Here is a 24,789-nt window from a genome sequence, read left to right as displayed (position 1 = left end):
TGTCACCATTCTTCTTCTCTGCCTTTCTGATATTTTTCTTGGCCTGCCACTTCTGGGCTTAACAAGAACTGTACCTGTGTTCTTCCATTTCCTTACTATGTTCCTCACAGTGGAAACTGACAGTTTAAATCTCTGAGACAACTTTTTGTATCCTTCCCCTGAACAACTATGTTGAATAATCTTTGTTTTCAGATCATTTGAGAGTTGTTTTGAGGAGCCCATGATGCCACTCTTCATAGGAGATTCAAATAGGAGAACAAATTGTAAGTGGCCACCTTAAATACCTTTTCTCATGATTGGATACACCTGCCTATGAAGTTCAAAGCTCAATGAGGTTACAAAACCAATTTAGTGCTTTAGTAAGTCAGTAAAAAGTAGTTAGGAGTGTTCAAATCAAGAAATTGATACGGGTGCCCATACTTTTGCACCGGTCAAATTTAGTTTAAATGCGGATTGCACATTTTCTGTTAGTACAATAAACCTCATTTCAATCCAGAAATATTACTCAGTCCATCAGTTATTAGATACAGTGGAACCTTGCTTAACGAGAACAATCCGTTCTGGGACTGTGCTTGCTAACCAAGTTACTCGTTCAGCAGAGCAAGATTACCCATAGGAAATCATTGCAATGCAGACAGTTCGTTCCACAACTTGTTAAATGTCCCATCCTGGTCCCCTATTCTATCATTCCACACATGCACAAACGCACACAAACACGTACAAACACACACAAACACACAAGCATGCACACGCACATATTATATGCTCACCTTACCTTCCGTCCATCGCCGGTCTCCTGGGACTTGCTGTTCTCTGGTACGGGGCCGGGCTGTGTATCGGGTTACCATAACGACAAGGGAGGAACTTCCGCGGCCAGAGCGCTGACGTCAAAGGCAGAGCCGCTTGCCTCTGATTGGCCAGCGCGCTGCCTTTGAGTAGAGGTTACAGGAAGTTCCTGCTTTGTTGCTATGGATGCCGATGCACAGCCTGGAGTGGAGCAGAGCGGCAAACTACAGGACCCAGGAGGCCGGCGATGAAACGGAAGGTACACATATTATATGCTCACCTTACCTTCCGTTCCACCACCGGCCTCATGGTACTTGTAGTTCGCTGCAAGGACGTCGCGATGTACCCAGGAACTACAAGAACCATGAGGCCGGCGGTGGAACGGAAGGTAAGGTGAGCATAATACTGTATGTGTGTGCGTGTGTGTGTGTATTTTGTGCGTACATGTGTGTGTTTGTGTGGACTGCAAGTGCGGGTTAGAGCATGGTGGATGTACGGAACCGGAAGTTTGTGCGGTGAGGATTTTGCTTGTCCAGCAATGCTTTCTCGTAAACCGGATTACAAATTTACAGAAAGCTTTGCTTGTTAAGCGAAATTCTCATTAAGTGGGTTACTCGTTAAGCGAGGTTCCACTGTATATGAAACTGAAGTAGCTGTTGCAAAAACCCAAATTGTTAGAAAGAAAAAAGGTTAACATTAATAGGGGTGCCCAAACTTTTTCATATGACTGTATATATATATTGTGAGACAGGGAATATAGCTCAGCTGGGATCTTTGCTTTGGTCCAAGCGAGTGGCTATGGATTCACAGATGACAGTGGCAGACTGGCAGGTTCCAAACAGATACGGCCACTGCCGTGTTTATTGTGTACACTTATCTCTCAGTGTTACACATGCAAAAACAGGAAAATAAACGTCTAAGGCCATCTGGCCACTAACTAACAACAGAATGCTAACTACAAAATAAACCTATGTAAGAAACAAAACCGTATTCTCTTACTGTGTCAGTTCCTCACCACAGCAAGCGGAGGTATTGAGTCCCAGCAGCCATGAGCCTGTACCTCTCCTCAGCAGGCTCTCTGTTCTGAATGCCTCCTGATTATTTCAGCTGATCCAGTGAGGAATCAAAACCCTGGATTGAATGTGGAGAAGGTAGCAACCAGTCCCACTGCCATTCCTACTGATTGCTCCAGGAAAAACCGAGCCCAAAATTACACTGAAATAAACAGGCTTCAGTGACTACCTTATTGCTGAGCCAGATATAACTTTCCCAGCCCATTTCCATGGGCTGACGGCTCCACAATCAGTACATGGAGGCATATGAAATGAACTGAGGGGAAACTTACCTGTTCTCTAGTACTTCTCCCCTCGGTATCTCACATACTCCCCCTCTCTGTTCGAGCCCGTGGGGTCGGACACAATGACTCACCAAGCAGTGCGTTCTAGACAACGCGTCTGCGTTCCCATGCGCCGTGCCTGCTCTGTGCTCCACTGAAAATTTAAAATTTTGTAACGCCAAGAACCAGCGTGTCACCCGCGCATTGCCCTCTTTTGCCTGGGACATCCATGTCAGGGATGAATGATCCGTCACTAGCCTAAATCGGCGTCCTAGTAAATAATAGCGCAGGGTTTCCAGGGCCCACTTCACAGCTAAGGCTTCTCGCTCAACCACACTATAATTTTGTTCCACCTCCGTAAGTTTTCTGCTTAGATAGCCCACTGGGTGTTCCTCGCCGTTCACTTCTTGTGAAAACACCGCGCCGAGGCCAACACCAGAGGCATCTGTTTGAACAATAAACTCCCGGTTAGTTTGGGGTAACCAACACTGGTTGGTCACATAAAGCCTTTTTCAACCGTTGAAAGGCGTCCTCTGCTTCTGCGTTCCACTTTATTGAGACAGAAGTCGACCCCTTGGTAAGATCTGTGAGTGGGGCTGCGATGGTAGCAAAATTTTTGATGAACCGCCGGTAATAACCAACAATGCCCAAAAAGGCTCTGACCTGTCTTTTGGTGACCGGTTGTGGCCAATTCTAAATGGCGTCCACTTTGTTTGCCTGAGGTTTTATAACTCCCCTACCAATGATGTATCCCAGATAGCGAGCCTCTTCCAACCCCAATGTACACTTCTTGGGATTGGCAGTCAACCCGGCAGCCCTTAGAGAGTCCAAGACAGCTTGCACCTTTGGCAAATGAGTTTCCCAGTTATCACTAAAGATAATGATATCGTCCAAATATGAGGATGCATACTGGACATGGGGCTTTAGGACAATATCCATTAGTCGTTGGAAGGTGGCTGGGGCTCCATGCAAACCAAATGGCATATCCCGGTACTGGAACAGTCCCTGTGGCGTAACAAAGGCAGTTTTCTTTTTGGCAGAGTCAGTGAGGGGAATCTGCCAATAACCTTTTGTTAAGTCAATAGTGGATATGTATCTAGCTGAACCTAGTCTCTCTATAAGTTCATCAACTCTTGGCATGGGGTAGGCATCGAATTTCGATACCTCATTTAACTTGCGAAAAGCGTTACAAAACCGAATAGTCCCATCGGGCTTGGGCACCAGCACGATAGGACTAGCCCACTCACTCCGGGACTCCTCAATAACCCCGATCGCCAGCATTTTCTTTACTTCCTGGGCAATGGCTTGTCTCCGATCCTCAGGAATTCGATACGGTTTTAACCGTACTCGTGTCTGAGGGTCGGTGACAATGTCATGTTTAATTAGGTGAGTACGGCCAGGTAATTCTGAAAAAATATCTGCGTTTCTCTGTTCGAACTCCTTGGGTTCTTGTATTTGGGTCTTGGACAGCGTGTCTGCAATACCCACCTCTGGTGGTACTATCTGGGGGTCACTTACCTCAGATGTTGGTGCAACTCGAGGCCCACTATCAAGGGTAGTTTCCACTACCAGACTCTCTCTGTCCCTCCAGGACTTAAGCAAGTTTATGTGGTAGATTTGTTGGGGTTTTCTCTTGTCTGGTTGGTGTACCTTATAATTCACTTCACCTATTCTTTCCAGCACCTCGTATGGCCCCTGCCATTTTGCAAGAAACTTATTTTCTACAGTAGGTACCAAGACTAACACCCGATCCCCGGGTTGAAAAACTCGTGTTTTAGCCACCCGGTTGTACACCCTGCTTTGGGCATGTTGTGCGCGCTCCAAACATTCTTTGACTATTGGCATAACTGCCGCAATTCTGTCCTACATGAGTGTTATATGTTCAACTACACTGCGGTAAGGAGTCACCTCCTCCTTGGCAATATCCAACAGGCCTCTGGGACACTGCCCATAGACCAATTCAAAAGGTGAAAAGCCCATGGAGGATTGGGGTACCTCTCGTTTGGCAAACAAGAGATATGGCAGGAGAGTATTCCAATCCCTCCCGTCCTTCTCCACCACCCTTTTCAACATCCCCTTTAGGGTTTTATTAAAGTGCTCGACCAGACCGTCCGTCTGAGGGTGATACACTGAGGTACACAGGTGGGAGATTTTTAGTAATTTACATAGTTCTTTGAGTATACGAGACATAGAGGGGGTCCCCTGATCCGTAAGTATCTCTTTCGGAATGCCTGTGCGAGAAAACATGTTAAAAAGCTACTTTGAAATTGCTTTTGCATTGGCATTCCGTAAGGGTACAGCCTCCGGATAATGGGTGGTGTAATCCAGTACCACCAAAATGTATTGATGACCCCTGGCAGATTTAACTAATGGACCGACTATATCCATTTCTATCCTCTCAAAGGGCACCTCTATTATTGGCAAGGGTACCGGGGGCTTCTAAAATGTGTCATAGGCGCAGTCAACTGGCATGTAGGACAGGACTGACAGTACTGAGTTACATCTCCCACCAGACCCGGCCAAAAGAAACGTTGCAGAATACGGTCTTTTGTCTTTTCTCCAGCCAGGTGGCCCCCCAAGGGATGTTTATGTGCCAGGTCTAAAACCACCTGACGAAAGGATTTGGGTACCACTAGCTGTTCCACCACCACTCCTCGCATCTTGTCAATGTGGTACAGCATGCCCTGTTGCACTGCCACATGTGGAAACTCATTATGAGCCCCTGGGTACACTGGGTTTCCCTCAGAGACCTTCACATTTTCCCATGCCCTTGTTAAAGTTGGATCTTGGTGTTGAGCAGTCCCGAAATTATCAAGGGCCACCTCAAGACCTGGCATCTCTATAACATCCTCTAGAGTGTCCGCCTCGCCTGCAAACACAACCAGAGGAGAGTCTACAGATTCTGGAGCTACCCCTGTGGTGGGTCCCCCATCATCTTGCTCCAGTGGCTCAGGGGCTAACCCCAGGGTATCGTTCACCAGTTTTTCTTCAACCGGGGTGTTGACGCCATTTTTAACATTCCACAAGTCCCAGAATAAGGGAAAGTCTCTCCCCAGGATTACACTATGCAACATAGTCTTTACGATCACCGCCTGATGTCTTTTGGCCCCCAAGAGCGTGGCAAGAGTTACCCAGGCTGTGGGGTAGTTTTTAGTATCGCCATGTATGCAACTAATGCCCACAGTTGAACCTGTTATTACTCCAGGGTCCACCAAGCTAGCATGTACCAAGGTTACTTGACTGCCAGAGTCTAAGATGGCATTCACACTATAGCCGTTGACCTCAATGCAACACACATGCTGTTCATTTCCCGTGAGGATCTTCGCAGCACAGACTGACTGTACATATAATGACAGACACCTTGTAGTGTTACAGTCCATAGGCTCTGTAGTTAATGGGCAGTTAGCAGCTACGTGGCCGAGCCCACGACATCGCCAACACTGTATAGGCCCTTGCCTCCCGTTTGGGGACCTCAGTCTGGGCCTGTTGACTTGGTGAGAAATCACACCACTAACATAGTCCTTTGTGGACCTGCTACCTCTAATTGCAACATTCTCTCCTTTTGGAAAAGGAGTAGTTTTAGCAGGACTTTCAGGCGATTTCCTAGAACCCCAGCAAGGTGAAACCGTCCCCTGGAGTAGGCTTTCAGAAGCGCTGTAACGCTCGACCATATTCACCAACTGGTCAGCGCTAGTTGGGTCACCCTGTCCGACCCACCTCTGGATCTTAGCTGGTAAGGATCGCAGGTACTTGTCTAGGACAACACGTTCCACCATCTGTGCGGCGTCAAAGTTTCTGGTTGCAGCCATTTTTTCACCAGATGGATGAGGTCATGCATTTGTGAACAAGCTGGCTGATGTGCCACAAAAGTCCATGGATGTACCCTCTGTGCCCGTACATATGTGTTTACTCCCAGCCTTGCCAGGATTTCACCTTTTAGTTTACTATAGTCCATAGCATCAGCTCCACTTAGATCATTATATGCCTTTTGCGGATCTCTGATCAGGAATGGAGCGACCACTTCAGCCCATTTGTCCACTGGTAAACGCTCACGTTCTGCAATACGTTCAAACACTACTATATATGCTTCCACATCATCATCAGCAGTCATTTTAAGTAAAGTCTTTCGTACGGCTTTCTGCGCACTGGCAGGGTTTTGTGCACGGTCCTCCGCGTCTCGCGGCTGCCGAACCAAGGCCTCCTTTATTGCATTTAACTGCTCTTGTTGCATTTGGTGCTGCTGCTCCAGCGCCTTCTGGAGGTAAGTATTGGTCTGTTGTTGCCGGGCATTGGTCTATTGTTGCTGGACATTGGCCTGTTGTAGCTGGGCACTGGTCTGTTGTTGGTTAATGTTGGCATGCACCAACTGTTTCAGCAGCTCCTCCATATTGCTGGTCTCTTGGCTCTTCAGCAGCACAGGAGCTTTCAGCCAGGACATTAACAAGACTACATAAGCAAGGATGATTGACCTTAGGGAGATCAACATCCAGCACCACGGAGACACCATCACGTGTTTCTCAACGCAGTGATTCTAGAACAAGGCCCCCTGGGAAAATATGCAAAACAAGACTGCCGCAGAAACACAATCACATGTCTCAACACTGGCAGGAAACTAGCCAGTTATTTCACCGGGAAGGAACAACCACGGGAAGGGCAGTCTCCAGTCAAGGAAACCGCCTATGCCAAAACATGGTATCCATCCACAGACAGCTGTTACAGGGTATTTGCCCCTCATCAGTGTGGAGTAGGAAACTGGCTAGTGGGAGCAATGCCTAGTAAAAGACTACATAAGCAAGGATGATTGACCTTAGGGAGATCAACATCCAGCACCACGGAGACAGCATCACGTGTTTCTCAACGCAGTGATTCTAGAACAAGGCCCCCTGGGAAAATATGCAAAACAAGACTGCCACGGAAACACCATCACATGTCTCAACGCTGGCAGGAAACTAGCCAAGTCTTTCACCGGGAAGGACCAACCACGGGAAGGGCAGTCTCCAGTCAAGGAAACTGCCTATGCCAAAACATGGTATCATCCACAGACAGCTGTTTGAACATTAACAAGAGACAATGCCCATAGAACGGTTTATCTGCAGTCACAGTCCAATGGCCACTAATGCCAGCATTCGAGACACCATTTGTGAGACAGGGAATATAGCTCAGCTGGGATCTTTGCTTTGGTCCAAGCGAGTGGCTATGGATTCACAGATGACAGTGGCAGACTGGCCGGTTCCAAACAGATACGGCCACTGCCGTGTTTATTGTGTACACTTATCGCTCAGTGTTACACATGCAAAAACAGGAAAATAAACGTCTAAGGCCGTCTGGCCACTAACTAACAACAGAATGCTAACTACAAAATAAACCTATGTAACAAACAAAACATTATTCTCTTACTGTGTCAGTGCCTCACCACAGCAAACGGAGGTATTGAGTCCCAGCAGCCATGAGCCTGTACCTCTCCTCAGCAGTCTCTCTGTTGTAAATGCCTCCTGATTATTTCAGCTGATCCAGTGAGGAATCAAAACCCTGGATTGAATGTGGAGAAGGGAGCAACCAGTCCCACTGCCATTCCTACTGATTGCTCCAGGAATAACCAAGCCCAAAATTACACTGAAATAAACAGGCTTCAGTGACTAACTTATTGCTGCGCCAGATATAACTTTCCCAGCTTTTCCCAGCCCATTTCCATGGGCTGACGGCTCCACAAACAGTACATGGAGGCATATGAAATGAACCGAGGGGAAACATACCTGTTCTCTAGTACTTCTCCCCTAGGCATCTCACTAATTATATATATATATATATATATATATATATATACACACACATAAGGCAGGAGGATCATTACCAGGCTGGGGTACCTTAGTAGAGAATTTGGGGACATTACCCCCATAATAATAGTTTCAGCAGCAGATCCTCATCCCATAACAGTGTGTCATGACCACATTTTTTGCTTAAAATTTTATTTTCCCATTTTCCTTCTCTAAAACCAGGGTGTGTCTTATGGTCCGGTGCGTCTTATAGTCCGAAAATTATGGTAAATAAAATACCAAATTTTTTTGAAGAAATGTTAAAAACAATTTCTTCTGTGATAATGATAATCGGCTTAAACACATAGCATTAATTGTCTGTGATCTAAAAACAATTCATGTAAATTATTGTTAAATACAAACTATAGACAGAGATATTCCCTATTAGCAGCAGATAGACAGGTACCTAAAGTGCAAAGTGCGAACACCGACCATTAGTGCTATAGACGGATAGCGTTTACACAGAATCAAATTAAGCCATGCAATATGCTAGTGCCCTGGTGTGATATCAGCAAATACCTTGTGCAACCAAGGCATACACAATCAGCAGAACAGATAAGTAGAGTGAATAAGCAGTATATAGAAAGTATATGAAAAAGTTCACTACCTTGGTATATGGTCTGGTGGTCCTGCTTGCTGCAAACCCCGATGTGCTTTTTGTGCGTTAAGTCTTCCTCAGTGTCGCTCCTTCCCCGAGGAAGACTAAACACACGAAATGTGCATCGGGGTTTGAAGCAAGCAGGACCACTAGACCATATACCATTTTCATTTTAGGTGTCTTTTTAGTGCACGAGTGTGGTCGGCCAGAAATATTTGCACGCCCAAAAATATAGACATCACCAGAACATATGCCAAATATGGTCCAAAGTGTCTCCATCTACCTTATTATATTGAATGAGGTTTCGTCTGAAGCACATTTTTACTACTGCGCTATGGTGTGGGCTTGGCTGCCACTCCAGGGTCCAACCTTCTACCTCCCTAGTGGCGCATCTTGGATCCCGCTTCCCGGCCGGCCCTGCTTACTCCCGTATAAGCAGCCACATCTGACGTCACAACCTCCATTCCCAAGTCCCACTCCAGACTCTCACTCCACATAGTGAAGAAGAGTGTCAATGCCACACAAAGTGTTTTGAGAGTGCCAGTAAGTCTTACCATAAGACACACTGACACTGCACCAGCATTTGTGAATGTAAGTTAGAGTTAAGGTTACTGATAGAGCTGAGCGAACATCAGGCTCGAGGCATGGGTTTGGAAAAAGACGAGAAAGTCAGACAGATATCGCTCTCAGCTTACCTGATTACCTGCCTCCTGTGCGCTGCAGGAAGTGGGGGTTTTTTTCAGGCCATATTTGGCTTACAATCAGCGTTACAAGATGTTTTGTTCATGGAGAATTGATAAAAAAAAAAAATAACAAACACTGCCCACATAGCTCCGGAAGTGTATTGCTTTTGGCCCATAGCCAAACACTTCTGAAGCTATGCAAGCTGTATTTGATTTTTTTTTATTCACAGTGAACACATTTTCCAACACTAATTGTAAGCGAAATTTGACCTGAAAAAACACTTCCCACATCGCACTGGCTGCAGGTAATCACACACGCACAAGCTGAGCGCGATACTCAGCTGACTGATTTTCTCGTCTTTTCCCGAACCCTAAGCCTGAGGTTTGCTCATCTGTAGTTACTAATCCTAAAGCTGGCCATCATACACCTTCAAGGTAAATGAAAACATAAATGCGTGATTGTTGTTCATAGAAAAAATAAGGCAGGAAACTAGCCAGTTCTTTCACCGGGAAGGAACAACCACGGGAAGGGCAGTTTCCAGTCAAGGAAACCGCCTATGCCAAAACATGGTATCCATCCACAGACAGCTGTTACAGGGTATTTGCCCCTCATCAGTGTGGAGTAGGAAACTGGCTAGTGGGAGCAATGCCTAGTAAAAGACTACATAAGCAAGGATGATTGACCTTAGGGAGATCAACATCCAGCACCACGGAGACAGCATCACGTGTTTCTCAACGCAGTGATTCTAGAACAAGGCCCCCTGGGAAAATATGCAAAACAAGACTGCCACGGAAACACCATCACATGTCTCAACGCTGGCAGGAAACTAGCCAAGTCTTTCACCGGGAAGGACCAACCACGGGAAGGGCAGTCTCCAGTCAAGGAAACTGCCTATGCCAAAACATGGTATCATCCACAGACAGCTGTTTGAACATTAACAAGAGACAATGCCCATAGAACGGTTTATCTGCAGTCACAGTCCAATGGCCACTAATGCCAGCATTCGAGACACCATTTGTGAGACAGGGAATATAGCTCAGCTGGGATCTTTGCTTTGGTCCAAGCGAGTGGCTATGGATTCACAGATGACAGTGGCAGACTGGCCGGTTCCAAACAGATACGGCCACTGCCGTGTTTATTGTGTACACTTATCGCTCAGTGTTACACATGCAAAAACAGGAAAATAAACGTCTAAGGCCGTCTGGCCACTAACTAACAACAGAATGCTAACTACAAAATAAACCTATGTAACAAACAAAACATTATTCTCTTACTGTGTCAGTGCCTCACCACAGCAAACGGAGGTATTGAGTCCCAGCAGCCATGAGCCTGTACCTCTCCTCAGCAGTCTCTCTGTTGTAAATGCCTCCTGATTATTTCAGCTGATCCAGTGAGGAATCAAAACCCTGGATTGAATGTGGAGAAGGGAGCAACCAGTCCCACTGCCATTCCTACTGATTGCTCCAGGAATAACCAAGCCCAAAATTACACTGAAATAAACAGGCTTCAGTGACTAACTTATTGCTGCGCCAGATATAACTTTCCCAGCTTTTCCCAGCCCATTTCCATGGGCTGACGGCTCCACAATCAGTACATGGAGGCATATGAAATGAACCGAGGGGAAACATACCTGTTCTCTAGTACTTCTCCCCTAGGCATCTCACTAATTATATATATATATATATATATATATATATATATATATATACACACACATAAGGCAGGAGGATCATTACCAGGATGGGGTACCTTAGTAGAGAATTTGGGGACATTACCCCCATAATAATAGTTTCAGCAGCAGATCCTCATCCCATAACAGTGTGTCATGACCACATTTTTTGCTTAAAATTTTATTTTCCCATTTTCCTTCTCTAAAACCAGGGTGTGTCTTATGGTCCGGTGCGTCTTATAGTCCGAAAATTATGGTAAATAAAATACCAAATTTTATTGAAGAAATGTTAAAAACAATTTCTTCTGTGATAATGATAATCGGCTTAAACACATAGCATTAATTGTCTGTGATCTAAAAACAATTCATGTAAATTATTGTTAAATACAAACTATAGACAGAGATATTCCCTATTAGCAGCAGATAGACAGGTACCTAAAGTGCAAAGTGCGAACACCGACCATTAGTGCTATAGACGGATAGCGTTTACACAGAATCAAATTAAGCCATGCAATATGCTAGTGCCCTGGTGTGATATCAGCAAATACCTTGTGCAACCAAGGCATACACAATCAGCAGAACAGATAAGTAGAGTGAATAAGCAGTATATAGAAAGTATATGAAAAAGTTCACTACCTTGGTATATGGTCTGGTGGTCCTGCTTGCTGCAAACCCCGATGTGCTTTTTGTGCGTTAAGTCTTCCTCAGTGGCGCTCCTTCCCCGAGGAAGACTAAACACACGAAACGTGCATCGGGGTTTGAAGCAAGCAGGACCACTAGACCATATACCATTTTCATTTTAGGTGTCTTTTTAGTGCACGAGTGTGGTCGGCCAGAAATATTTGCACGCCCAAAAATATAGACATCACCAGAACATATGCCAAATATGGTCCAAAGTGTCTCCATCTACCTTATTATATTGAATGAGGTTTCGTCTGAAGCACATTTTTACTACTGCGCTATGGTGTGGGCTTGGCTGCCACTCCAGGGTCCAACCTTCTACCTCCCTAGTGGCGCATCTTGGATCCCGCTTCCCGGCCGGCCCTGCTTACTCCCGTATAAGCAGCCACATCTGACGTCACAACCTCCATTCCCAAGTCCCACTCCAGACTCTCACTCCACATAGTGAAGAAGAGTGTCAATGCCACACAAAGTGTTTTGAGAGTGCCAGTAAGTCTTACCATAAGACACACTGACACTGCACCAGCATTTGTGAATGTAAGTTAGAGTTAAGGTTACTGATAGAGCTGAGCGAACATCAGGCTCGAGGCATGGGTTTGGAAAAAGACGAGAAAGTCAGACAGATATCGCTCTCAGCTTACCTGATTACCTGCCTCCTGTGCGCTGCAGGAAGTGGGGTTTTTTTTCAGGCCATATTTGGCTTACAATCAGCGTTACAAGATGTTTTGTTCATGGAGAATTGATAAAAAAAAAAAATAACAAACACTGCCCACATAGCTCCGGAAGTGTATTGCTTTTGGCCCATAGCCAAACACTTCTGAAGCTATGCAAGCTGTATTTGATTTTTTTTTATTCACAGTGAACACATTTTCCAACACTAATTGTAAGCGAAATTTGACCTGAAAAAACACTTCCCACATCGCACTGGCTGCAGGTAATCACACACGCACAAGCTGAGCGCGATACTCAGCTGACTGATTTTCTCGTCTTTTCCCGAACCCTAAGCCTGAGGTTTGCTCATCTGTAGTTACTAATCCTAAAGCTGGCCATCATACACCTTCAAGGTAAATGAAAACATAAATGCGTGATTGTTGTTCATGGAAAAAATAATAAGCCCTGCCCCAAAAATAATTCCTAGCCCTTTTTTGGAAATGAAAATACAGTTAGGTCCAGAAATATTTGGACAGTGACACAAGTTTTGTTATTTTAGCTGTTTACAAAAACATGTTCAGAAATACAATTATATATATAATATGGGCTGAAAGTGCACACTCCCAGCTGCAATATGAGAGTTTTCACATCCAAATCGGAGAAAGGGTTTAGGAATCATAGCTCTGTAATGCATAGCCTCCTCTTTTTCAAGGGACCAAAAGTAATTGGACAAGGGACTCTAAGGGCTGCAATTAACTCTGAAGGCGTCTCCCTCGTTAACCTGTAATCAATGAAGTAGTTAAAAGTTCTGGGGTTGATTACAGGTGTGTGGTTTTGCATTTGGAAGCTGTTGCTGTGACCAGACAACATGCGGTCTAAGGAACTCTCAATTGAGGTGAAGCAGAACATCCTGAGGCTGAAAAAAAAGAAAAAATCCATCAGAGAGATAGCAGACATGCTTGGAGTAGCAAAATCAACAGTCGGGTACATTCTGAGAAAAAAGGAATTGACTGGTGAGCTTGGGAACTCAAAAAGGCCTGGGCGTCCACGGATGACAACAGTGGTGGATGATCGCCGCATACTTTCTTTGGTGAAGAAGAACCCGTTCACAACATCAACTGAAGTCCAGAACACTCTCAGTGAAGTAGGTGTATCTGTCTCTAAGTCAACAGTAAAGAGAAGACTCCATGAAAGTAAATACAAAGGGTTCACATCTAGATGCAAACCATTCATCAATTCCAAAAATCGACAGGCCAGAGTTAAATTTGCTGAAAAACACCTCATGAAGCCAGCTCAGTTCTGGAAAAGTATTCTATGGACAGATGAGACAAAGATCAACCTGTACCAGAATGATGGGAAGAAAAGAGTTTGGAGAAGAAAGGGAACGGCACATGATCCAAGGCACACCACATCCTCTTTAAAACATGGTGGAGGCAACGTGATGGCATGGGCATGCATGGCTTTCAATGGCACTGGGTCACTTGTGTTTATTGATGACATAACAGCAGACAAGAGTAGCCGGATGAATTCTGAAGTGTACCGGGATATACTTTCAGCCCAGATTCAGCCAAATGCCGCAAAGTTGATCGGACGGTGCTTCATAGTACAGATGGACAATGACCCCAAGCATACAGCCAAGTGGAACATTTTGCAATGGCCAAGTCAATCACCAGATCTTAACCCAATTGAGCATGCATTTCACTTGCTCAAATCCAGACTTAAGACGGAAAGACCCACAAACAAGCAAGACCTGAAGGCTGCGGCTGTAAAGGCCTGGCAAAGTATTAAGAAGGAGGAAACCCAGCGTTTGGTGATGTCCATGGGTTCCAGACTTAAGGCAGTGATTGCCTCCAAAGGATTCGCAACAAAATATTGAAAATAAAAATATTTTGTTTGGGTTTGGTTTATTTGTCCAATTACTTTTGACCTCCTAAAATGTGGAGTGTTTGTAAAGAAATGTGTACAATTCCTACAATTTCTATCAGATATTTTTGTTCAAACCTTCAAATTAAATGTTACAATCTGCACTTGAATTCTATTGTAGAGGTTTCATTTCAAATCCAATGTGGTGGCATGCAGAGCCCAACTCGCGAAAATTGTGTCATTGTCCAAATATTTCTGGACCTAACTGTATATGACCCTGTCCCGACCCACATATTCCCACTACTGTTGCACCGGTCAGTCAAATAGCAATGCATTTCTATAACTTTACTTGCAAATATTACTGTAATAAAACATCCAATCTCAGAACAAAAGGTATGCTTAGATTCAGTATCCTAGCGCCAGTACAGCACTGGATTAACTTTATATATAAAAATCCTGCTGGTTGGTCGTCTTTAAGTTAATATTAAGAGGTGGATGAGTGACAGGTGTAAGCCTAGTGCTCTGAGACCATTGCCACTACAGGCAACACTCAACAAGGAGACCCAAATAAGAGTCTCCATTTCCAAAAAATTTGGCATGACATGACTCAGGTAAAAGCAAAGAGGAGGAATATTAGGTGCTTGATACATAAAAAAAAGCCAAATTGTAAAAGTAATAGTGATGGACACACTTTGATTGTTGCGCCACCAAGACACTTGTTAGTAACATCAGCAGCAGTAGCAACAGCAGCCACAGAAGGCACAACAAAGGTGTCACAGACTGCAATAACGTGAGATCATTGCAGCACACTGAAAATTACACCATCGCTTAGTCTTCATAGTTTGCGACTGGTGTGGAAAAGTCATTGGAGATCCATGACTTGTTTATCTTGATGAAAGTTAAGCAGTGTACACTTTCAGGGGACAGATGGATGTTCTTATCTGTCAGGACACCACCAGCAGTGCTGAAGACATGTTCCGAGAGAACGCTGGCTGCCGGGCAGGACAAAACCTCCAAGGCGTGAGTGGCAAGCTCAGGCCAGGCTTCCATTTTTAAAGACCAATATGCAAAACAGTCCCCCCTCTCGATGGCATTGATATTGAGCTCTACATACTCCTGCACCATCCTCTCCAGTTGTTGACTATGTGGCAGACTTGTAATCTGTTCTGCTAGTGCACAGGATGAACTAACAAAATGTGTGCCACACATCACAGAATTTGCTGCTGCCACTTCAACTGCTGCTAAGGTTTCTGCGGTGATGACAACTCGACATTACTGGGGTTGGAACCCTAGAACAGCGATGCACACTGTGTGCCTCATTGATGTCGGAACCACATTAAGCGTGTGTACAAGCTTGTTTCAATAGTCCAGCATGTGCGTGTCTCTTTCTAGGGGGAGAGAAGCATCTGGCAAAATTTACTCTTGTACTGTGGATCAAACAGTGGCAACTCAGTAGTCAGCACTATTTCTAATCATAACAATTCGGGAAGATTGTTGCAGATAGTGCAGCAAAAAAGTGCTCATGTGTGGACAGCTTCCATTGGTGGCAGGGTAACACTCAAGCTTGCTTCCTCCGTCCCCTACCACCAACCACAAACAACAAAAAAGGGATTAATATCTTCTTTAGCTCATGACCGTGGCGCACCCATCCCCTCTTCCTCCATTTGTACCTCAGCTCCTGCTCCTTCACTAACAGTTTGTCTGGTACCATGAGCCCACCTCGATGGCTGTACTCCACCTTCCCATGTCACCTGCCTGTGCAACGACAGTACCCTTAGAGGTATTGGTATCTCTTCCGCATCCTCCTCTGCATCCTCCTCTTCCCACAGACTATTCAATGTGTGTTCAGCATGTAGATGTTCGGAATAGTGATGCTGATGATGGCTTCATCAGCGTTAACCATCTTAGTAGCCATTTTGAAACTCTGCAGAAGGGTGCAGAAGTCCTTCATCTGTGCACTCTCCGGAAGCGAGATTTCCCCCACGACCAGACTGTGTTGTCTCAGGCTATGTGTCATGACATACTACACCAGGGCTTGCTGCTGCCACAGTCGCTGCATCATGCAGAGTGTAATTCCACCATGTCGGCACATTGCATATGAATTAGTTAAATGGTAGGACAAAAGATCTCTGTAGTGACGCAAGTCGATTAGCCTTGGGGTGCGAAAGGCGGATGTCAGCCTAGAAATTGCTGTACAACCGGGTTGAGGACATGAGCCATGGAATGCACTTGTTTGAGGTTTCCCCGGCTTGGGCCGCCACTATGTTTCCACAGTTATCGCACACTGCCTTCCCTGGCTCTAGGTTCAGTGGAGACAGCCATTGCTGAAACTTGGCCTGGATAGCTATGTAACAAGGCAACTGGCTCCATTCCTAATAGCCGATATGTCCCACAGAAGTGGTGTGAAACTGGTAGTCCGTATTGCTACTTGTAGTGCCACATTTTAGTATATTATTCACAGGGTCAGGTTCATGGATGGCTCGAGAGATGGGTGGGACTGGCCATCCACATACCCTGCCCGTGGGTGTATCTAATGTGTCACATGATACAGGTAAAGTGGAGTCTGTGTGTGTTTGAGAGGTGGAGAGTCTGTAGCCAGTATTGCAAGTGATGGGATGTGGGGAGGAGCCTCTGGGAGAGGTCCTGTGTAAACACTGGCAGGAGTCAGTGCTTGGAGGCTACCATACCTCTGGTGGAGGCGTTCCGTGGACTTTAAGGACCAGAGATACGGGTGTCTGAGGATCCGCCTGTGGGAGAAGAAAAGAGGCAGCTGGACTTGGGATAGAGGTTATGAATCCTCTCTGAAGGGACCCCCAGAGAGAGAGAAGGTTCGCTTAATTTGATTGGGGTCATGGATAGAAATCCGTGAGTGCGATTCTGTAAGTCAGAATAGGCTCATGTTATTTTTCTGAGGGGCAGTTTGTGTGTTGTAATAAACTGCTGGACATTTTAATGAACTGTGTTCCTGTGTGCTACCTGGAATTATATTTTGGTCAAGACATGCTTGAATCTGAACGAGAGCCCAGAAGGATTCAAGCAGGGTTGAAAACCAAAGGTGGATTTACAAAATAATACAAATTAAAATTTAGATTTCTAAAAGCGAAACAGTAACAATGCAGTGACATGACAAGAATCTATATAACTAATCATATGCTAAATAGCTGCAAATCAAATTTATGTATGAGATAGCCAAGATGATTGTCTCTAAAATGAAGGTCATCTCACTTTCCAGGTGATAGTGAGATATGGAGCCTGAAAGTCAAAAGTTCAAAATATACTCGTTGGTTTATAGAGACCACTACTCACCAGCACTGTCATCTGTAGGAATCTCCTCTTTACTCCGCTCATCACCCCTCACATACAGTCAGGGCCAGAAATATTTGGACAGTGACACAAGTTTTGTTATTTTAGCTGTTTACAAAAACATGTTCAGAAATACAATTATATATATAATATGGGCTGAAAGTGCACACTCCCAGCTGCAATATGAGAGTTTTCACATCCAAATCGGAGAAAGGGTTTAGGAATCATAGCTCTGTAATGCATAGCCTCCTCTTTTTCAAGGGACCAAAAGTAATTGGACAAGGGACTCTAAGGGCTGCAATTAACTCTGAAGGCGTCTCCCTCGTTAACCTTAGTGAATAGAAAAAGTAGGGATGCACAGCACAAAATCAACACAATTGAGTGCAGCCTATGTGTAAACCAATGATACAAGCAAGAAAGAAAAAAAAAAGCACACATAATAGAGGCGCACATCAGAATCGTACAATCTTTAAATATAATAAATTTTATTGGGTCAAAAAGGAGAAAAGGACAAGGATATCATAAAAACCTTTAAAAACATGTATAACATAAGACCTCACTGATACTCCAATAACCATGAAATGACATTCCATATAATAGTTCAATCAACAATGTATAACATGCAGCACACCTTCTTGAAAAAAATGGGGACAAATACCTGGTATAACATTTAATACTTAAGTAGTATGTACCGTGGAGGAAACCCTCAGATAGGTAATCACACAATTATACCATGATTAAGGACTGGGTCCATATCAGTAATATGCAAATCCGGCCCCTCAAATGCTATCCTAGCGTTATATCTGGAGCAATGTAGACTATATATAGCAGTGTGAAATACGTTAATCAGTCCAAGAGTGGCCACATACTGAGTAAGCTGGATATAATTGCATGAACAGAGGACGCATAGCATCAGATAAAATATGTGGAACAACAAATCCCAGCCAGGGCGTTCCACTATATTCATGCAACCAGGAGCTACCAATCACACTAGTTGCTTCAGTGATCTATAGCCAAAGGGTGCCAGGGATGCCTTGGCTGGCAAGATTGTAAGTGCAAAAGAGAGTACACAGGCTCTCTGCCCATACAAGGTGCATATGAATCAGATATAGAGAGGAATCACATAAACATATCAATTAATCATGCAAGTAGTATGGGCGCAAGTAAGCGCGATTACCAGCCGGGCCCGGCGCAGTCAAAGAAGGTGTGCATGAGTCATGCAAGGAGCAAAAGTGGGGTCAAAGAACGGCCCAACGCGTTGCGCTGACTAGCAGCTTCGTCAGGGGAGGTGTGTGAAACAAGACCCACAACACATATATATATACACAAGTAATGATTAGATGATTACCTGCCAGTTGCCGTTTGATTAATTGCAGCTGCGTGCAGCCAATGGGCGCCCCGGCGGTCTGCTAATAGAGAGGCGGACAGTCACACAATACATAGTGGCGCCCGTGCAGACGAAACCGGAAGTCCAGAGGCGCACATGACAATGCAGTAGCCATGTGCGCACAGCCAGGAAAGTAAACAAGTTGTAATGCGCACGTGTGTCGCCCTGGGCAAGCCAGGGGACACAGGACACAACACCACCACACCCCACATCCCAGGTAGGAACACCACAGTCAAAACAGAAACCCTTGCTGCCTTCCTCCAAGAGTCTGTTGATGCACACCAGGGGGTGGGCCAGGCGGTTGGCTCCGCCCACCAAGGAGCTCACAACTCTGGAGGCAGGAAGTAACCAGGCAGAAAGCTCAGGGAGGAGCAGGAGTGAAGATTAGCTCAGGAGGAGCTTGAGTGAACATCGAGAGAAAGTCCAGTGAAGGGCTAGAGTAAACCACAAGGAGTGAAAGTAGAAAGGAGAAAGTAGAAAGTGACAGAAAAGCCTGAAGGTCCGTGACTGTGTGTCCGGACGGAACCAGCAAGGTTGACAACGACGGTGGCTGTCCGGAGTGGGACGGTTCGGAGGTTCCTGGAAGGACCCCGTTGGCTGTGTGCCCGGTGGTCTGGAGCAGTGTTCCGAAGGACAGTCAGCACCAGGACAGGGGCCTTTCGGACCCCAGCAGGGCTGGGAGTCGTCAGATCTGCTAAATCCGTTAGTGAAGGGGACGTAGATCTCCCAGCAACAAAGTCCCGATTGACGGCAACAGCCCGACCATTACCGGGGAGACACCGCCACCGCCAAGGCACCAGTTTCCCCAGGGCCAGCGCCTGCGGGCAAAGTGTAGAGCTCCTCCGGCCCAGATTGCAGCCGGGGAGCGGGTAACCGGAGGGAATCCACCGCTACCACCATCAGAACACAAGGTGCAGGGAAGAGTGATAACACCGTTAACTACCGGGAGTGCAGGTGCAACCGTCTGTGGGACCGTCCTACCAGCCGTTGGTTTACCGAACAAACTGTGTCCGTGTCTCAGGCTGAGTGAGTACCACAGTGCCGCAAGGCACAGCGCTGCCCCCGCGTCCCTGCGCCCTCCAGGCCCTACACTTCACATCTCCTCACCGGGCCCCGGGATCACCAACCCCTACCCACGGAGGGGCAACACAACACCTGGCTGCTCCCATCACCATCCCCGGGCTCCCCATCCAAAGCAGCGGTGGTGCAATCACCACAACCGTGGGTGGCGTCACGAACTATAACCCCAACAAACACCCCCCCTTTTTCACTCACGGGCGAGGAGTGTCGCTCGAGATACCCCGGGATCCGGCCCGCAGCTCGAGCCACCAGGAGCAACTGCCGGACCCGAGCAGAAGGGGTGAGCGCGGTGTGCTGACACCCTCCTCCCCGCCCGCGACAACTTGGCGTCACGAACAGGATCTTACCGCTCTGCCGTCAGGTAGAGGTGCGCCTTGTTACAGCCGGAGGTATCCGGCAGAAAAATTTCAGAAGCCGCCATCTTTGGCGCGAAAAGTTCCCGCTCGAGCGTCTTCTCGAGCAGTAGAGGCGCGAAGGCCAAAACCCCGCCCCGAGAGAGGAGGGGCCGGAAAGAGCTAAGGGGGACGCGATGGCGGCCGGCCGCATGTAGCTGCGGCTATACAAGCAGAGACGCCAGGACTCTGCAGCAATATTGGGTTCCTGGAAGGCACGCTGGCCAAGATGTACGACCCAACTCCCAACGAGGAAGCCCCCGCGCCCGGCACGGCGACGTGGTTGAGGGACCGGACCGTCCCGCTGAGTAACCGTCTGCAGGCCCATATGCAACTCCTCCTGGAGGAGTGGGAGACCGACATGGCGGACGTGGTGGCTGCTATGTGGAGACGCGAGGCAGAAGAGGATTTGGAGGAGCGGGTAAGTGACCCACGCCCCTGTATTCCGGAAGGATCGGCCGCTGCGGCTGAGGGGCCCGGCCGGCTCCCGCTCACCCTGCCTCTCTCCCCGTTACCCGCGATGGTGGCTGCCGCCCCGCCACTAGGCCCGCTACCTGCCCAACCGGTAGCGATACCCTGCCTGGCCGCTCCGGCGGACCAGCCGGCTGCAGACGTCCAAGACGGTCCTGAAGTACACCAGGGGGAACTGCTGGAACCGCGGCCCCTTAACAGCATAGTGCCAGAAGTCCCAGCAGTGACTGTGCCAGACCCGGAGCCTGGAACCGTGGCCTGGATGAAGGCCCGGGTGATTCAATTCCACTGGCGTCAGCAGGAGCAGATCTTTCGGATGCTGGAGCAGTGGACCAGCGAGGTGGAGGAGCTGATTACAACTGCCCCGATGGGCGAAAGGGGAATAGATGTAGCAGAACCGACTGGTAACCCACGTCCCTATGTCCTCCCAGGACCGGCCGCTGCGGCTGAGGGGCCCGGCCTAGTCTCGGCCTATGCATCGCCCTTGCCGTCACTGATGGGGCGCCTCAACATAAGCTCACCTACTCTACTGTTCCATGCTACTGCAGATGGGGATGAAGTGTTGGATGCTGGAGATCAGGAGGCTGCGGCAGCTGGCGGCAACCCGCCTGACGCAGAAACAAGAACTGACGACTCCTGCCCCAGCTCCGGGCCCGCTGTTGCGGCTGAAGGAGCAATTGAGCGTTCCCGCTATGTGGGGGACCCTGTGGTTTATCATACTCCGCGTACCGGTGGAAATGGGTACCGGGTACCCCTGTCACAGCAGGCATGTCAGTGCATGTTTGGGGTGCTGGTGGCAGAGGATGGGTCCACCTCAGTAGAGAAACTGGAGTAGGGCAATGGAAGCCCGCAGCACCGTCCCCGTAGGGACCAGCACTTTGTTTGTTTGAAAAAGTTTGTTGAAAGTTTTGAAAAATGAAAAATGATTACCGAAGTGTTACCTGATTATCTGTGTGATTAGCAACCGGCTGGAGCCGGCACCGTTGTCCCCGTGGGGACCGTTCAAAGTTTAAAAATGCATGGGAACTGCCATGGACAAGCCCGTGAACTCTGCAGGGCAACCACAAACGTTAGTGGCTTGTAAATATGTTGGGTACCGTTACCGTTTCCGCAATGCCGCCTCCGGAGAGGCAGGTTGGAGGGAGGGCCCTGAGCAGAGCAGGCCAGGGCCCAGCCACCAAAGGGACCGGTGGCTACCCTCTGGAGGGAAGGACAGATCCCGCTCGGGTACCGTGTGCTGGACTGTGGGTCAAGGGGTGCTGCCTGGGTTTTAGGGGCAGCATCAGGGCCAGGTTACTTGGGTGGGAGAGAGCGGAAACCGTGACCGTACACCGTTGAAACGTTAAAGTAAAATGTGCCTCCCGTCTTGGGAAGAATTTATTGAAAATGTATATATGTTTAACCTGTTATCCCCTTTTTCACAGAAAAATAAAACCGGTGTAGGACGGCAGCCCGCGGACGGTCTGCATTTTGCTAAGGGGGAATGTGTCGCCCTGGGCAAGCCAGGGGACACAGGACACAACACCACCACACCCCACATCCCAGGTAGGAACACCACAGTCAAAACAGAAACCCTTGCTGCCTTCCTCCAAGAGTCTGTTGATGCACACCAGGGGGTGGGCCAGGCGGTTGGCTCCGCCCACCAAAGAGCTCACAACTCTGGAGGCAGGAAGTAACCAGGCAGAAAGCTCAGGGAGGAGCAGGAGTGAAGATTAGCTCAGGAGGAGCTTGAGTGAACATCGAGAGAAAGTCCAGTGAAGGGCTAGAGTAAACCACAAGGAGTGAAAGTAGAAAGGAGAAAGTAGAAAGTGACAGAAAAGCCTGAAGGTCCGTGACTGTGTGTCCGGACGGAACCAGCAAGGTTGACAACGACGGTGGCTGTCCGGAGTGGGACGGTTCGGAGGTTCCTGGAAGGACCCCGTTGGCTGTGTGCCCGGTGGTCTGGAGCAGTGTTCCGAAGGACAGTCAGCACCAGGACAGGGGCCTTTCGGACCCCAGCAGGGCTGGGAGTCATCAGATCTGCTAAATCCGTTAGTGAAGGGGATGTAGATCTCCCAGCAACAAAGTCCCGATTGACGGCAACAGCCCGACCATTACCGGGGAGACACCGCCACCGCCAAGGCACCAGTTTCCCCAGGGCCAGCGCCTGCGGGCAAAGTGTAGAGCTCCTCCGGCCCAGATTGCAGCCGGGGAGCGGGTAACCGGAGGGAATCCACCGCTACCACCATCAGAACACAAGGTGCAGGGAAGAGTGACAACACCGTTAACTACCGGGAGTGCAGGTGCAACCGTCTGTGGGACCGTCCTACCAGCCGTTGGTTTACCGAACAAACTGTGTCCGTGTCTCAGGCTGAGTGAGTACCACAGTGCCGCGTCCCTGCGCCCTCCAGGCCCTACACTTCACACCTCCTCACCGGGCCCCGGGATCACCAACCCCTACCCACGGAGGGGCAACACAACACCTGGCTGCTCCCATCACCATCCCCGGGCTCCCCATCCAAAGCAGCGGTGGTGCAATCACCACAACCGTGGGTGGCGTCACGAACTATAACCCCAACAAACACCCCCCCTTTTTCACTCACGGGTGAGGAGTGTCGCTCGAGATACCCCGGGATCCGGCCCACAGCTCGAGCCACCAGGAGCAACTGCCGGACCCGAGCAGAAGGGGTGAGCGCGGTGTGCTGACACCCTCCTCCCCGCCCGCGACACACGCGCGAGCCGTGCATGTTAGAAGGCGTCCCTCCCAACAGCACAGGCAGACCTAACGCAGCATGTATAGTTAAGGGGGACAGACAAGCATGATTGCAAGTGCACAAGCAAACAAGACTCCGCGTTCGAGTCCAGACGGCATGCAGACAAACATTCCTAAGAGCAAATAGAGGCAGATCCATAGGTACCAACTATATTTACAATTGGGGAAGATAGGTCAGGTGAAAAATAAAAATATACATTTTTAGGAAGAGACCTTCATACCAGTACTCAATAGTACATATGGACAGTCACTACTACAGGCCCAATTGAAGTGTGAAAACAGTAATCTCCAAGTGGGCATATGATAAATGTCAGCACAATCCTAAGAATGCATATAAGGTCAAAAAGACCAATGGACAACAGTCCCCACATAGGGTGCCACAGGACCAAGTAAGGTTTGACCATGGGTTACTCATGTAATATTTCTGAGGTGGTCAAAGACGGAAACGGACACTCCAATCCACTCGCATTGCCCTTTCTGATATGTCAGGACAAAAGTAGAGGGCACAAATCATATATACCGATATAGTGTCCAGTCACGCAGAATATAAGTCCCGGTCGATGCCAACCACCAAGGTTCATCACAGGTTCCATTACTAGAATCACTTTAGATATTCTCCTTCCACTTTTTCACTGATCATAGTATAGTTTCTTATTCTGCTAAGCCATCCCTTGCCGTTGTCTTCTTATTGTAAATAATTCATAACGTCAGATCTTGATTCAATGCCATCAGAAGGTACACTGCAAGGGAACAACAATCAAGACCATAGTGAGCAAATTCTCCAAGGATGACCACCAACAGTCTAGCCCAAGAACCCAGTGTACAGTAGTTCCTCATTAAGCCCATGAGGGGCAAGTGAGTCAAGATGGAAGATCCATCTTGATTCTGCTCGGAGATTCTTGACACAGATGAAGGATTCTTTGGATAAATACGAGGATGATGTCATACAGAGAAAAAAGCATAAATTAAATAGAGATCGTAGTGACTTTGAGAGAGGAGTTGCCTTTAAATGGAAGCATCATGGCAACTCAAGACGAGGGGCACAATCCAACCCTAGGAATTTTGCACCCCAAGAGAATCTTACTCATGACCCCACAACTAGCGAGGATTTTTTATCAAATACAAGCAGCGACGTAGACACCGGGTCAGAAGGGGCAGGAAGCACAAGAAATCTCAGAAAGAGAAACAACAAACCCCGAGCCCAGAGCTCATATCGACCGAACAGGAACTACAGGCGTCTATGACCATGATCTCCCCCAACACCAATTCAGTTGTCCCTGTTGTCTCCAATACAGGTAATGGTAATGATTCACTACAGATCAT

General features: G+C 47.5%; 1 protein-coding gene across 1 annotated transcript in view; it reads right to left on the bottom strand.

Annotated features, from left to right (window-relative positions):
* Positions 1–24,554, bottom strand: part of LOC142313062 (uncharacterized) — a gene marked incomplete at its 3' end in the record, with an annotated part of 29,323 nt that extends 4,769 nt beyond the window's left edge. Inside the window, exon 1 of the mRNA XM_075352047.1 lies at positions 24,551–24,554. Coding sequence (XP_075208162.1) covers positions 24,551–24,554 — 4 coding nt within the window. The remainder of the gene's footprint in view (positions 1–24,550) is intronic.
* Between the last annotated feature and the right edge of the window lie 235 nt (positions 24,555–24,789).

This window comes from Anomaloglossus baeobatrachus, chromosome 5 (genome assembly GCF_048569485.1).
Source record: "Anomaloglossus baeobatrachus isolate aAnoBae1 chromosome 5, aAnoBae1.hap1, whole genome shotgun sequence".
NCBI classification, from domain to species: Eukaryota; Metazoa; Chordata; class Amphibia; order Anura; family Aromobatidae; genus Anomaloglossus; species Anomaloglossus baeobatrachus.
The sequence above is the reverse complement of the archived record's forward strand: the minus strand, read 5'-3'. Positions and strand labels throughout refer to the sequence as shown.